The following is a 13,890-nucleotide window of genomic DNA, read 5'->3' as shown; positions in this document are numbered from 1 at the left end:
ACGGTGACGTTAACCTGCGTTGTGTACAATCTTCCTTTTGAAGCCAATTTCACCTGGATACACGACAAGAAGACTCTGAAATCAGAGATTGTTGACCAGTCCGGAGAGCATTCCGAAGGTGTGATCAGCAAGTTAGATATTTCTACTGAAGCCTGGCTGAGTGGGGATAAATATGAATGCGTGGTGAACAATCAGTATCTACCGACTCCACTGAGAGACTCTATCCACAAGGAGAAATGTGAGTGAAGAAATAAATGCACAAATTATCCCATGTGTAATTTAGACCCAGTTACATCGTTAGCAGGCTTTGATTGGTAATGAAGTAACACCGTTGGGAGGATTTATGATCATTTCCTGGCAAGAAAGCCAAGTAACTGATTCAGAAAAAAAAATGTATTAAAGGATATTCTGTTGTGATTAAGTCAAACAAATTGAGAAGAGACCTGGAGTTTTGTGATGTAAACACCAGTAACGACAAATGGACGAAATTTCCTAGTTCTGGGCTGATAACATGGAGACCACTTTTGAACTAAACTTTTTTTTTTTAATGAATAGAATGGATACCAGTCTGCTCCTTTAAAAAATGAAAGTGAATAAATCCCAATTTAAACATGGAATTTTTGAATATTCGGTGAAATCCCAATATTGCTTCTTGATTTTTTAAAAATAATTTATATTTGTTTCAAATATTCTGCAGTGGTAAATCCGCTGGAGCCATTGGTGTCCGTCCTCCTGCCAACGACAGAAGAAGTCTCCGCACAGAGGTTTGTTTCGCTCACCTGTTTAGTGAGAGGTTTCAGGCCCCGAGAGATCTTCGTCAAGTGGACAACCAACGACAAGCCCGTTAATCCCACTAACTATAAGAACACCGAGGTGACGGCAGAGAGCGATAACACCTCCTTCTTCTTGTACAGCCTATTATCCATTGCTGCGGAGGAGTGGGCCAGCGGTGCTTCTTACTCCTGTGTGGTGGGACATGAAGCGATTCCATTGAAGATCATCAACAGAACGGTTGATAAATCCAGCGGTAAACCGAGTTTTGTGAATATTTCGCTTGCACTGATGGACACCGTAAATTCATGCCAATGAAAATCTCAAGGTTACACTTAAGAATTCAATAAAAGTCATAAAGTGTTTTCTTTCCTCCAATTGTTATGTAATTAGGCAACCGTTTAACTGATTGTGTTTCCCACTTTTAATAATATTCCGTCCTTCTCGTTAAAGTCGATAGTTAGCAGGTCCAGGACTTTTGTCTGCGAAGTTAATGCTCCCTGCTCAGACCGGTCCTGCTTCAGTGACAGACTGAAGCTCACTCATTGCAGGATTCTGCAAAGTACCTTCTCCAACTTAAATCGTACTGTGACGAAATTTGGCAATGTCCACTTCATCACAAATGAACACCACGAATTATGATCTTTGTTTTCCTGATTCCTCAATGGCCCATGTCGATAAATTTCATGCCAGCTTTAAACTGCCCCATTGCACTAACTGGGAATATAAACTTTAGAGACATTTAAAATTATTTTTGATTGGAACACACCAACAAGAAAGTATTGCTTTTGGCACCTATCGTAAGGTGTTCAGAATGACTTTTTATCTGGGGACTGCCAGGGACCTCGCAGCAGTGCATCAGTTGATAGAATGTATCTTCACTTCCACACCAAAGATAACAGGAAGAAATTTTGTTATTGTCGAGCAGAGGGAGAACAGAGTACAACGATTAACGGACTATATGCTTACTCCCCTTGCCGAGTTTTCACGTTGTACGCCCTCTGTAATGTGATTTAGTAGCTCACAGGAACAGTCAGCTTCTTCCTTACTGACCAATGATTTAAATTTTCCATGCAACGTACTTCCTTTGAAGCATGTTGGACACGCTTGTTCCGTTAATCATCTGTTAACATTGGTTCCGCATAATCCAAAACCAAACTGGCAATATTCCAGCTTATTTTCCACAGTTTTGACTCAAAATCCTGGAACCCGTGGAATCAGTTCTGGTATACAAACACCGGATGTCATTTTCTTTCACTTGCCTTGTACATATTTTATATCCAACATACTTAGAAATGTTGTTATACATCTCTGGAGTCGTGGAGATTTGATCTCAGGCCTTTCATCTCGGAGCGAGGAAATCTGTCTTTGCATCAAGCGTCAATTGCAAAGTGCTTATCTCCCCCTAACGGCGAGAAATGTTCCCTACACCATCAGGATCAGAAATAATCATTGGAAATCGATTAAAATTGCAAAACAATGAAAAGAAAAAAACACAGTCTGCTGTAAGAGCATAAACAAACACAGATACAGACAAACACTCGAACGCTCTAAAGACACACATATGCAAGCTCTCACTTAAAGTGACATACTTATGTGCAAACATAAATGCACATACAGATAAGCTGTCACACACGCATGCATTCAGAGAGGCATATTTGCATATGATACAGGAGCTGTCATATACACTCTCACAACAAAGACCAGTGCATAGAAAGAAACACACCTAAATAAACAGTGGTAACTACACATAATCATGAAAAACATAGACACACTTTAGCACACAAATGCTCATGAATGCATATCCATTCATGCACCATAATACGCACAGACACGCAATTATAAACATACACACAGGATCCGACATATATCCTCTCACATGTGCACTCACATAGACATATATGAGCGCAGAGATAAATTTTAATCTCATTATTATCTCACTTGCAGAAATATAGTCATATGAGGAAAGAGGCAGCTTAGTTCCTTACTTTTAAATCATATTGATCAGCACATAAACACGGTCACGCATTCGCACCATTTATGAGTCTCACATGCGGGCACAGAAATGCATAGATCAACACACAGTGGGGTATTTGCAACAAAAGGGGAATGGCACAACATCAGTAAACATTCACACACAACAGCACAAGAAATCGTATCAGGAGATGGTTTAGGATGCCAAGGAAATCATATCATCACATAAATATACACATCGATCAAAACATGAAGGTACATACGAACATACATTTATGGAGTACAAACATGAAAATAATCTAAGTCTGGTGGAATCTGAAATCGATACATTAACACACATTTTCAAGAGCACTACGCAAAAGAAAAATCACAAAGTCATTAAAAAATAAAGATAGGTCTCAACGAATGAAGTGGCATATTAACATAATGATTCTTACACATTGTGAAATGAACACAATTTACCTACACAAGCACAAAGATGCGAATGAACAAACCAGCACCGAGGCAACATGAATATGTTTAGTCATGCATAAGCTTCAACGTGAACAAGTGCGAAGGAAGACACACTCATAACCACATACCCAAACAATAAAGAAAAAACATACACCCCAGGTAATATACAAAAATAAACTAAGGGACAGTTCACAAAATTAAAAAAAATCATCTTACTCTGGATCCAATTTTTGCTTATGATTTGTCAAGCAATTGATCACATATAAATAAAGAAGATGAGTAATCACATTTGAACTGTTATCCAGTGATGACCACAATTTTCAACTTAACAGCTGCCACAGCCTATATTGAAAATATAATGAGAGAATTAATATAATCGTTCCCAATCAGTACACCTGGAATGATAACAATGATTATATTCTCCAAGAACAGTTTAAATGATGAAACGCGTCAAAATGTTCAGACTTGGATAACAAAGGAAGAACATGTGCAATTAGTATTAGCAAGTTATTGCTGAGAATAACTAACACAATAATAGATGAAGGTCAAGAAACAAATTTGAGAACAACCTGACGGCTTGAAGAAGGAGTAATGGTCCCTGATTACATTATTTCGATAAAGATATATCGGATTGGATCAATGAACAATCTAAATCCGTTGTCTCGGCTTTATATTCATAGATTCGATAGATCATAATTGGATTGAAGACTTTGAGGATGATAACGGCAACATCTGGACAACTGCTTCGACGTTCATCACCTTGTTCTTCCTGAGCATTTTCTATAGTGCTGCGGTCACGCTGGTGAAGGTGAGAATAATGAAATCATTCACACTTCAAACAGACCATTGTGGCTTGTGAAATCTCGACGTGTGTCATTGAATTAAAATTAAAACCTGAATGCCCTATCATAAATATCTAAATCATTCCCTAATCACTCTTTTTCAGGTCAAGTGAATGAATTTTGGACCCCATAGAATTTCCTCGAGGAAATTTTGTTTTTATCGAGGCCACTGAACTCCAAATGTGCAATCAGTCCTGTCGTAGACACTCGCAGTGAGATAAATTCAGTTTATGAGTGCGTAACTGAGTAAATGTTCGATGGGTTTTCCAATTTACCTTGTTTGATATCGTCAACATAATTATTGTTGCAATAATTTGTAGCTTCCTAATTGTTTGAAGTCAATTTGTGTTTTAGTTCTTGTTATTCCTTATTCGGAATTGTTGCATGTCCTTTATGTTGAGCCCGTATTTTCTTTTTTCTGGTGACTGTTACCGATGAGCATAAAATTCGCAGCTCAGAGGTCATGCATTATCATCTCAATGTGGCATCCGGTCATTACGTTCATTTTTGGTAATTTTAACATAAACTTTTCGATAAAAATGCTGTCTGAAACGGTAAATAAACCTTGAATGAATATGTACGAAACTTGAATTTGCTTAATTCTTTCTTCAAGGGCCATCAGTAATCATACATTTTCCCAAGTTTGTACACCCCGCTCCGATCCCAGCCAAATGCTTCACACTTATGACTTATTGTGTTTCATGCAGTCTTTTAGGTTAGTGCTTCACTAACTTGCGGCCCATTAATGTGACCCCATCTTTCACTCGATACATCTGATGGCAAAATCGACAGGCAGAATGATGAGAGCGCAAGCAGACCATCGATGTTTCCTGTCATACACAAAAGGTCACAGCCTTTTGTCAAGTAATTATAAAAAGCACGACCGTTGTTCGACCAGAAAGCTGCTAAAGACAGGCAATGGAGTTGGAAGGTTAACTCGATTCTGTCGAAGACAACAATACTTCCAACATCGGTAGACCCTGAGTTCCTAACGGATAAATTTCGACCTAACATGCCCAATTAAACGTTCATCAGCCAAAAATATCACGTTCAGTCAAGAATACAGACACATTGAGACCTATGTGGCACTAGACAGAATTCAGCACCAATAAAAGGAATCGTTCTCAGCGTCTGGAACCTGTCTGTTCTGGACACACTGAACCTTTCTCCGCTTGTTATATTTTACTTATTCTGGGAGCTACGCGTGTAACACGAATCCCTTATGAAAACAGTTGTTTCAAAACACCAACCAATTAAGATTTTCCTCGGCCAGATCTGATATCTTCGTCTGCCTGGAGCACCAGAAGCTAGGTAACTATTTCAGGCATTTTCTTAATTTTCTCAAATTACCATTTAATCCTTAAACTTGAACCTTATATCTCAACAAGAGATTAATGATCAACTTAAATACATACAACCATTACACACGTGCAAATTAAAAAAAAATTAAAATGAATTGCTCATTGAATTAAATTGGGTACACACAGAGACTCTTCCAAAGTATTGGAGCAAGAGTCGCATACTTTCACCACCGCTGGAATTGTTAAACGTGCAAAGTGTCTAAAAGAAATACTCAGGCAGATTTACACTGTGGAAATCGAAACGACAAAGGCATTGATAGGAAACAAAACATTAAATAGAAACTGACAATAGAAGCTGTGCTGCGAAGTGTGGGAGATGCTCGGACAGATTTCTGTGGTTACTTTTTCACAGACACCGACGTCGTTGCTGATCCATCACAACTGTTCTTTCAAAGCATCTCGCCAGGCTAAAATACTTTTGAATGCCCCGAGTAATCCCGAGTTCACAGCACAGTTTAGTGGACGTTTAATCCTCTGAAACACTCGCTGCATAAAAATAAGCTTCACTTTATGTAATTTTGAGTTGTTCCAATTGCCAATTATATTTGACCAGCGCCTGAATGTTTCCAATCCTTCTTCAATGGAAGCAGTTTCTCCCTATCCAACTCTACTAAAACGCATCAGCATTTTAAGGAATTCAACCAAATTGAAAATTGTTGTTCAACAGTGGAGAATAGTCCCGACTTCGCAAAGTTGGTGAGGTGCATCATCCCGGGAACAGTGCTGTGATTTAGTCATGCCCCTGTCTCCTGACTTTGCATTCTTTCAAATAAAAACGTGATATCTGAAACCGGACGCAGTTTTCCAGGTGAAATAAGGGACTTTTTTTTTAAATTTCAGTTTAACATAATTCCTTGTATGTGTTCCCTCCAGCGGTATTTATGAAGAAATGCGTTTTTGCTGTTGTCTTGACATGCCATGGTACGTTCCCTGATTTGTGCACATATTCAGGGAGGATCCTCAGCAGATTGGATGACTGAGCGAATCTTTCTCACATGCTGAGCAGGTGAATGGCTTCTCCACAGTGTCAATTCGCTGCTGTGTCATGAATTTATATGACTTCCTGGACCTCCTACCACAGGCACTGCAGCAGAAAGGCTTATCCTCACTGTGAGTCCGCAAATATGACAGGAGGATGATGGACTTAATAAATTCCTTCCCACACACGGAGCAAGTAAAAGACTTCACCCTCATATCGCTGTGCGAATTTCCCAGAAAAGAAGGACAATCGAATTCTTGACTGCAGTGCCCACATATCCATGGATATTCTGTGGTGCTGGTCTCCTTATGACTGTGGTCATGCTTTACCAGCCTGGATGGATAATTAAATTCTCTCCCATAATTCTTACATTACCACAGTTTCTCAATTTTGCCAGTGTCCTCGTGTCTCTGTAGTTTGGATGATCAGTTGAAGTCTCATATATACACAGAACACTTAGCTTCCTGTGAATGTCAATAGTGCAATGATTTTTTTTTTCTTTTTTAAAATTTATCGCCAATTAAAACCCTTTCCACATTCAGTGAGATGGAAAACTCACACTGAAATGCATATGTGCCTCAGAGAATATGCTGATCTTTGAACTGTTTTCGCACAGACAGAACAGGCGAACATTTCTCGTATCATATTTAAAGATCAATGACATTCAGGCCCAAATAATTCAGGCGATTGTCAAATGTTGATGCATTGTTTGGTTTGCGTTTCCATCTGAAACTTGCACCACTCTATAAAAGGAGTTTACAAAAGACATCAATATGAGTACAGGATAAAAAAAAAGACTCATGAGACAATGCTAGTTTCTATGGGTTGAGGTACAAATCCATTCTCATTATTTCTTTCCTCAACTCTCAGTGTTCTCCCGTCCTATCCCATGTTTGGGTTCAGTTCTCCCGCTTGTCAACAAACTGAAAAGTAAATCAATGAGCAAAGGATTTTCTCGCCAGGTCACTGATATCTTGAATGTTTCTTCTCCATCCCTAAAAATTGACAGTTTCGTTCGGGTTAATTTAAAAACTACCTTTGTGTTTTGTTTTTTTTTATTTCTGGATGTCACGCTGACTCCCTTTTCCTGTTTTTGGGGCTCATAGTCTAAACTCAGAGTCAGGTGTTTCAGAGTGAATTTAGCAAACTCTCGCTGACGCAAAAGGCTGACACAAAATCGGAATTCTGTCACAGAAATGACATTTGACGGTGTTCTCACCACGATAGCCGCCAATAAGCCCCGCGGGATACACACGTGACCTGAAAGGCTCTAATTCGGGGCCTCAGACCTCACCCAGGAGATTCGAGTCCTACTCTCTTTGACAAACTCTAACCCTGGAAGCAGTGGCACCTTGACATTCAGGCCTGGCGACCTCCACGGGATGTTACTGAAACTTCCCACTTAACTGATAGCCTCATTCCTACCCGACATTCGGAGGCTTTACTTCCATCCCGCTGCGCATGCTCCAGGTCACTGTGGGGCTTGGATGATTGATAGCAGCTCCATGCCAAGAGGAAGAGCTGAGCGGGAAGAGGGCTGAGAGCCAGAGGCTGTTTTTGCAACCAATCGGGTGCATAAAGGGTGAGGCTGAACCCATGTATCGCTCGTTTTTTGAAATTCTACCTCATTTGGAAACCAATTTGCCTGACACTCCAGGAGAAAATTGGATATTTCTATCAGTGGCTTTAAAAAAATGAATGCCTGTGGGGATGAAGCAAACATTTCAGCATCTGTTACTGAAATGAGGGAACATAGTGAAATAATTTACAAAGAATTGGAGGACTGACTTATAGAAATAAGCACACAGACAGCAGTGTTATCATTCCAACAAAAGTCAAAAAATGCAGAGATAGAAATTGATTGAGAAACTAACAAGTTCTGACAGCATCTTTGGAAAGAAAACATGCTCAATATTTCACGTCCATTTGATGCTTCTTCAGAGCTAACTGCAGCTGGAAATAGAGGTCTGTATGCTGAAGAAAGGGGGATGTCGGGTGGCGGTTGATGGTTGCATTTAGTAGGATGGAGACAGATGGAGATGGAACTGAAAGAGAACAGCAGTTGGGCAGACAAAGATGTGCATAATGGTGAGCCGGAAAGCAAGAAAAACTGCTAATAGAGACCATTTGTGAATGCAAATGGGTTGGCAGTGATGAAAGCAGCTCGTGTGATGACAGGGCCAGGGTTTTGGTAGTGGGCGAAGAACATGAAATGAATTGATCAGGCTGTACAATTATGGAGCTCAATATTAAATCGTGAAGATTGCCAGAACTCCATTGGTCAACTCAATCCCGTTGGTGGCTCTGAAATTATCTGAGCATCTTCATCCACGTTTCAACCCTGCCTTTGTGAGGTTGAAAGAATAAATTGGGCGCCATCATCCGACTGCGTTGATGGCTTCATACGATGGGCTGTTTCCTGGGACTATCTCATTGTGTGTCACAGGCAAGGCACGCAGCGCTTCATCATCAGTTTGACCCCTGCTATCTCCTGTTCAAACATGTGTATCTCAAGCATTCAGAGCGACGTAAGTTTCTGCTTTAAAGATTGACTGATTTCCATCGCTGTTCTTCTCATGGCGCAGTAACAAACTGTAGTATCAGCGAGCCACAGACACGAGATCGATGATTTTAGTGGGGATTTTAGTTCTGATTTCAAGCTCTGCAGAAGAAAGGGCCTTCACACAATTTGTTTTATCTTCATAACCACTGATATATTTATCAATGTAATCTTGCTGATTGTCATGGATAAAATATGAAGTAATTGCTTTTCCTTCCAGATTAACTTTCGAGGACAGGAGTGAAGTGACAGAATCCTCAAAACTCAGACCTGAAGAACATGTTTTAACAGATTAGACTTGCTCATTTTAACAAGACAGGTATGAATAGTTTTTTTTTTCAATTAAATAAAGAACAAAACGAATTCGGATGCCAATTACCTGTCAGAAATGATCCAGACACAATCTTCCCAGCGCAGCTGGGAGACCATTCAGTGCTGTGCTGTATTTGAGGCACCCTGAAATGGAATACAGTCAGTGCCAGTAGACGAAAATTAATTGAAAAGGTGGATAAGAATTAAATCTTTAATACGAGTGTTTAACTTTGCATGGGTGCTGACAGCGCCAGCTCTCCAATGTCTACTGTGACAAGTGAATGATATTTTATTTTCTGCATCAACTAATGGAACAAGCTGTCGGTGTATGTTATTTGTCTATTTCTGCGCAAAATGGCCGTCATCGTTGGTAGCATCAATTATTGATAGACCAGATAAATACATGGAGGGCAATTATCTCCAAGCATGGAAATGACGAACCAGACACACCACCTCCCCCGCCACACCCCAACCAACAGACCAACTGCAAGAGAGACATTTAAAATTTGGAAAAAAAAATAGTGTGCAATACCAATCTCACACCCAGCATGTTATTGGCATGAGCGATCACAGTTGATTAGTGCAATTTATCTCACTGTTCTTCTATAATCTAAACTATGTATTTATGTCTGCATTCAATTAAATGATTATTTATTCGTCTTTGTTCTCTGGTCGTGTTTCATAGCTATACAGATAGCCATACCATCAGTGAACAATTGAAGCCAAATTGAAATAGTTTGAAAATTCTCGCTTACCAGCTGCTGTTAATGTCAGTCGGGAAGATGCGTTAAAATTTGTAATATTGAGCGATTCGTTGTTGAATTCAGATCAGAGATTACGCTCAATAGTCATTATCCACTTACCATCCTGACTTAGAAATATATCACCGCCTTTCACTGTCATTGGGTTTAAAACCTGGAAATCCCTCTGGAAGAGCATTGAGGGTCTAACTACAACATTTGTCGAATGCTGTCGAAGAAGGCAGCTTGCACCATCATCCTAAGGAGCAACTATGGACGGGCAATTAATGCTGACCCTGCCAGCTGCATCCACCTTCCAAGACTGCACTGAAAAACATTAAAATTTGTGCACTGATGGTACAGAGTTGAGGGAAGTTGTACAGAAAAATGAGGACTCTTGGAATGTGTCTCATTTGGATCAGTGACGAGTAGAGAGACTGGGAAAGTGGAGTTTCCATTTTAATGGGATGTTCGAGTACATACTATCATGGAGTTTAAGTTCAATGAATTAATTGTCATTAATTAATTGTCATTCGATCATCGTCTAAAATGAATGAATGAAAGAACTCCACCATTTTTAATTTGCCTCAGTGATATTGTGGTCAGTTACAGCAGCCCCTGGAAATTGGAAACAATTTCCTTTTCAAAATCTACACGTTTTCCACTTTCGAACGACAGAATTTCAGAGCACAAAAGGAGGTCATTCTACATATTGTATCTTTGCCAGCTCCCGAATAAACGACTGAGCTAACTCCGTAGTCCACTCAACTCATCACTTTCAAATGCATACCCGGCTCTTTTTTTGAACCTCCAATGGAATCTGCCTTCACGACTATCTATAGGCAGCAGATTCCAAATCTTAACTAATCTCTGAGTAAAAAAAAAATCTCCTCGCTCTCTTGCTGACAATTTTGTAATTGTGAGCCATGATTATTGAACTACTACCCTCAGGTTTAGAGAGTTGTGCATCTGTTAGCGTTTATCTCTATTTAGTAGCTTATTTCTACACAAAACTGTTGAACATGCGGTTTTTGTTATGTGGCTTTTTAAAGCTCCATATCTTTTGATTCTGAAAATCCGTGGTCATTTCTATTGAAATCATAAAGGAGAAGAAGAGTTTTAGAAATAAAGCTGAATCAGAAGTGCTGTTTTCCCTTTTCTTACTCTCTATTCCTTGCAATCTTTCCAGTTTCTCTCTTTGTCCATTTCACCTTGTCTCTGGGTGCCAGATGGTCTCTTTCAGAAACCCGTGTTAATCCTGGCAGGGACTGTTCTGCCGGTTTATGTCTCACGGAATTTTGCTGCACTTTTATCCCTGTCAACCTCACTATTTCTAATTGCTTTCCTTCGACCCGTTTTTTTTTTTCCCGTATATTGCTGAACGTTGAATAATTCGAAGTGCCTTTCTGCATCGGTTGACCTATTATTTTTGGATGCATTGCAGACCAGAAACTGACGTTTTCGAATTCTGGTGCTATCAGGCATGAAATACCACTCTTCATGAATTGATTTATCCCCACAGCCGTTATAATCCAATCAGTGATAAATTGTGCATGTGGTCTGCATAATTTGTTTCATTCTGAATAGTCAGCTCAAAGCACCCTTGCTCCGCTATCCATCTTCCAGGTTTGACCGGAAGAAACAATCTGATGCCAGGCATATTGAAGATAATCTGCTCCCCACTCTCTCTGCTCTCTGCCCTACTCCTTCAGAGTTACATCTGATTGCATGCTAAAGCACCTCACCGTTCTTTGACAAGACAAGAGGAGATCAGATTAGCAACTGTCCATAGACAGTGCTCAGGGAATAACAATGCGTCCTTTCTCCAAACATGAAAACGCTAATGCAGGTTGCTGAATTCTGACAGAATAAACTTGCATTTCAATGAAAATAAAGAAAACAAAGCTTTTTAGATAAGGAAGTCTTTTTTTTTTTTTAAATCGCCTTCCTCTGTTCTTATTCCGGACCTTTGAGCATGCATTTCCTACGATTATTCATTAACTTCATTCAAACAATTAGAATTAGGACGAAATACATTCATATATGATAAGAGCTGCAGCAGAGCATACAACGTCAGCAGCCCTCATTACATCATTTAGCAACATAATGGCTAATATATTTATGTTTCAAATTCCACATTCTCATTTACCAGTAATAACTTTTGTTTTTATTTCATTTGGATTTTAGTAAAGTCTTTGACATGGGATTCAGAGTGAACTTGCCAATTGGATACAAATTTAGCTTAATTGCAGGAGATAGAAGTAATGGTAGACGTTGCATTTCGGACTGGAGGTCTGTGACAGGCGGTTTTCAACAGGGATTGGTTCTGGGTTCTCTTTTGGTTGTCATTTATGTGAATGCAAAAGACAAAAGGCAGAGTTAGTAAGTTAGTGGATGACATCATATTTGTCGGCTTTGTAGACGGTGAAGAAGGTTTTCTAATATTACAAACGGATCTTGATCAAATGGTTAATGGGGTGAAAATGGAAGCAAGAGTTCAGTCTGGATGAGTGCGAGGTATGACATTTTGTTACAACAAACAAAGATAGAGCATATACAATTAATGGCAGGACAGTCGAGGGGAGCAATCAAGGGGGCTAGGCACGTAATTCTTGGAAGGTTGCCTCACATACACACAGGATGGTTAAAAAGGCGTTTGGCACGCTTGCCTTCATTGTTTAGTCCTTTGAGCAGAGGGTTTGGGACATCTGTGATGTTGTACAGGACATTGGTGAGGCCTCTTCTGGCATAGGTCCCCAGTTCTGGTAAGCCAATTATAGGAGGATGTTATTAAGCTGGAGAGGGTTCAGAAGAAATTTACCAGGATGTTCCAGGTATGGAAGCCTTGGGTTATAAGGAAAGGCTGGATAGGCTGCGACATTATTTTTTCATTCGAGCAAAGGAGGTTGAAAGGTGACGTGATAGAAGTTCATAAAATAATGAGAGGCATAGGTCGAGTCAATCGTAGTTCTCTTTTGCCAAAGAAGAGGAATTTAGAGACGAGGGGGCACAATTCAAATGTGAGAAGAGAGAGATTTTAAAAAGACATGATTTCTTTTTACACAGAGGGTGGTTCTTGTGTTGAATGAACTTCCTGGTGAAGTGGTGAATGAGTTTAAAATTACAACGTTTAAAATACATTTGGATGGAAATATATGTAGGAGAGTTTCGGAGGGATATGAGCCAGGAGCAGGAAGGTGGGACTAGTTCAGTTTGGAATTATTTATGGCATGGACTGGTTGTAACGGAGGGTCTGTTTCCGTGCTTTATGACTGTCCAAATCGATGATTCTCAAGCCCAACAGGAATCTGTTTACCTGCTTCTTTAACCATTTAATGTTCCTGCTTCCACTGTCTTCTGAATCAAAGTTCCAAAGGTGAACAACTACCTTGTCTCCCTGTTAAAGCTATAGATGCCAACTTGAAAATAGTTGTCCATATTTATGCACTGATGAAGAAGACAAAATATGCTTTCTGTGCAAACCTTGCCAAGATCATTCTGGAAAGTGCAAACTTAAATCAAGTCACCGCTCACTGTTATCAGCTTCACTCCAACCTATCCTGATACGACACTCCACTTTGTTCAGGTCAAAATCTCCCGTGAACCATTTATACTGACATCCTTCGTTAAAACTGACAGCAAAGCTCCACACAGTTATTGTGTCATAGTATCATCAATGCGCTGTAGAAATAAATCACATCATTGTTACCTTTATATTCAACTCATTTGGCAATAAAGGTTAGCATCTCATTTGCCTTCCTGATAATGGTCTGTGACTGAATAGTGACAATTTGTGATTCGTGCACGTGAACAATTAAATTCTTCGAAAACTTTGGATTCTGCAGTTGTTCTCCATTTTGCAACTTCCGGGTGTGTTCACATCTTCCATTGCTGCACA

The 13,890-nt window shown here is 39.7% G+C and overlaps 1 gene segment (V, D, J or C); it reads left to right on the top strand.

Annotated features, from left to right (window-relative positions):
• Positions 1–1,149, top strand: LOC125487488 (the record flags this gene model as incomplete). The annotated part of the segment is given in 2 exon segments: positions 1–238; positions 698–1,149. Coding segments are annotated over 2 exon segments (630 nt in total), but the record flags the coding sequence as incomplete, so codon positions are not given.
• Positions 1,150–13,890: the final 12,741 nt, after the last annotated feature.

Source organism: Rhincodon typus, chromosome 42 (assembly GCF_021869965.1).
Source record: "Rhincodon typus isolate 14 chromosome 42, sRhiTyp1.1, whole genome shotgun sequence".
NCBI classification, from domain to species: Eukaryota; Metazoa; Chordata; class Chondrichthyes; order Orectolobiformes; family Rhincodontidae; genus Rhincodon; species Rhincodon typus.
The sequence above is the reverse complement of the archived record's forward strand: the minus strand, read 5'-3'. Positions and strand labels throughout refer to the sequence as shown.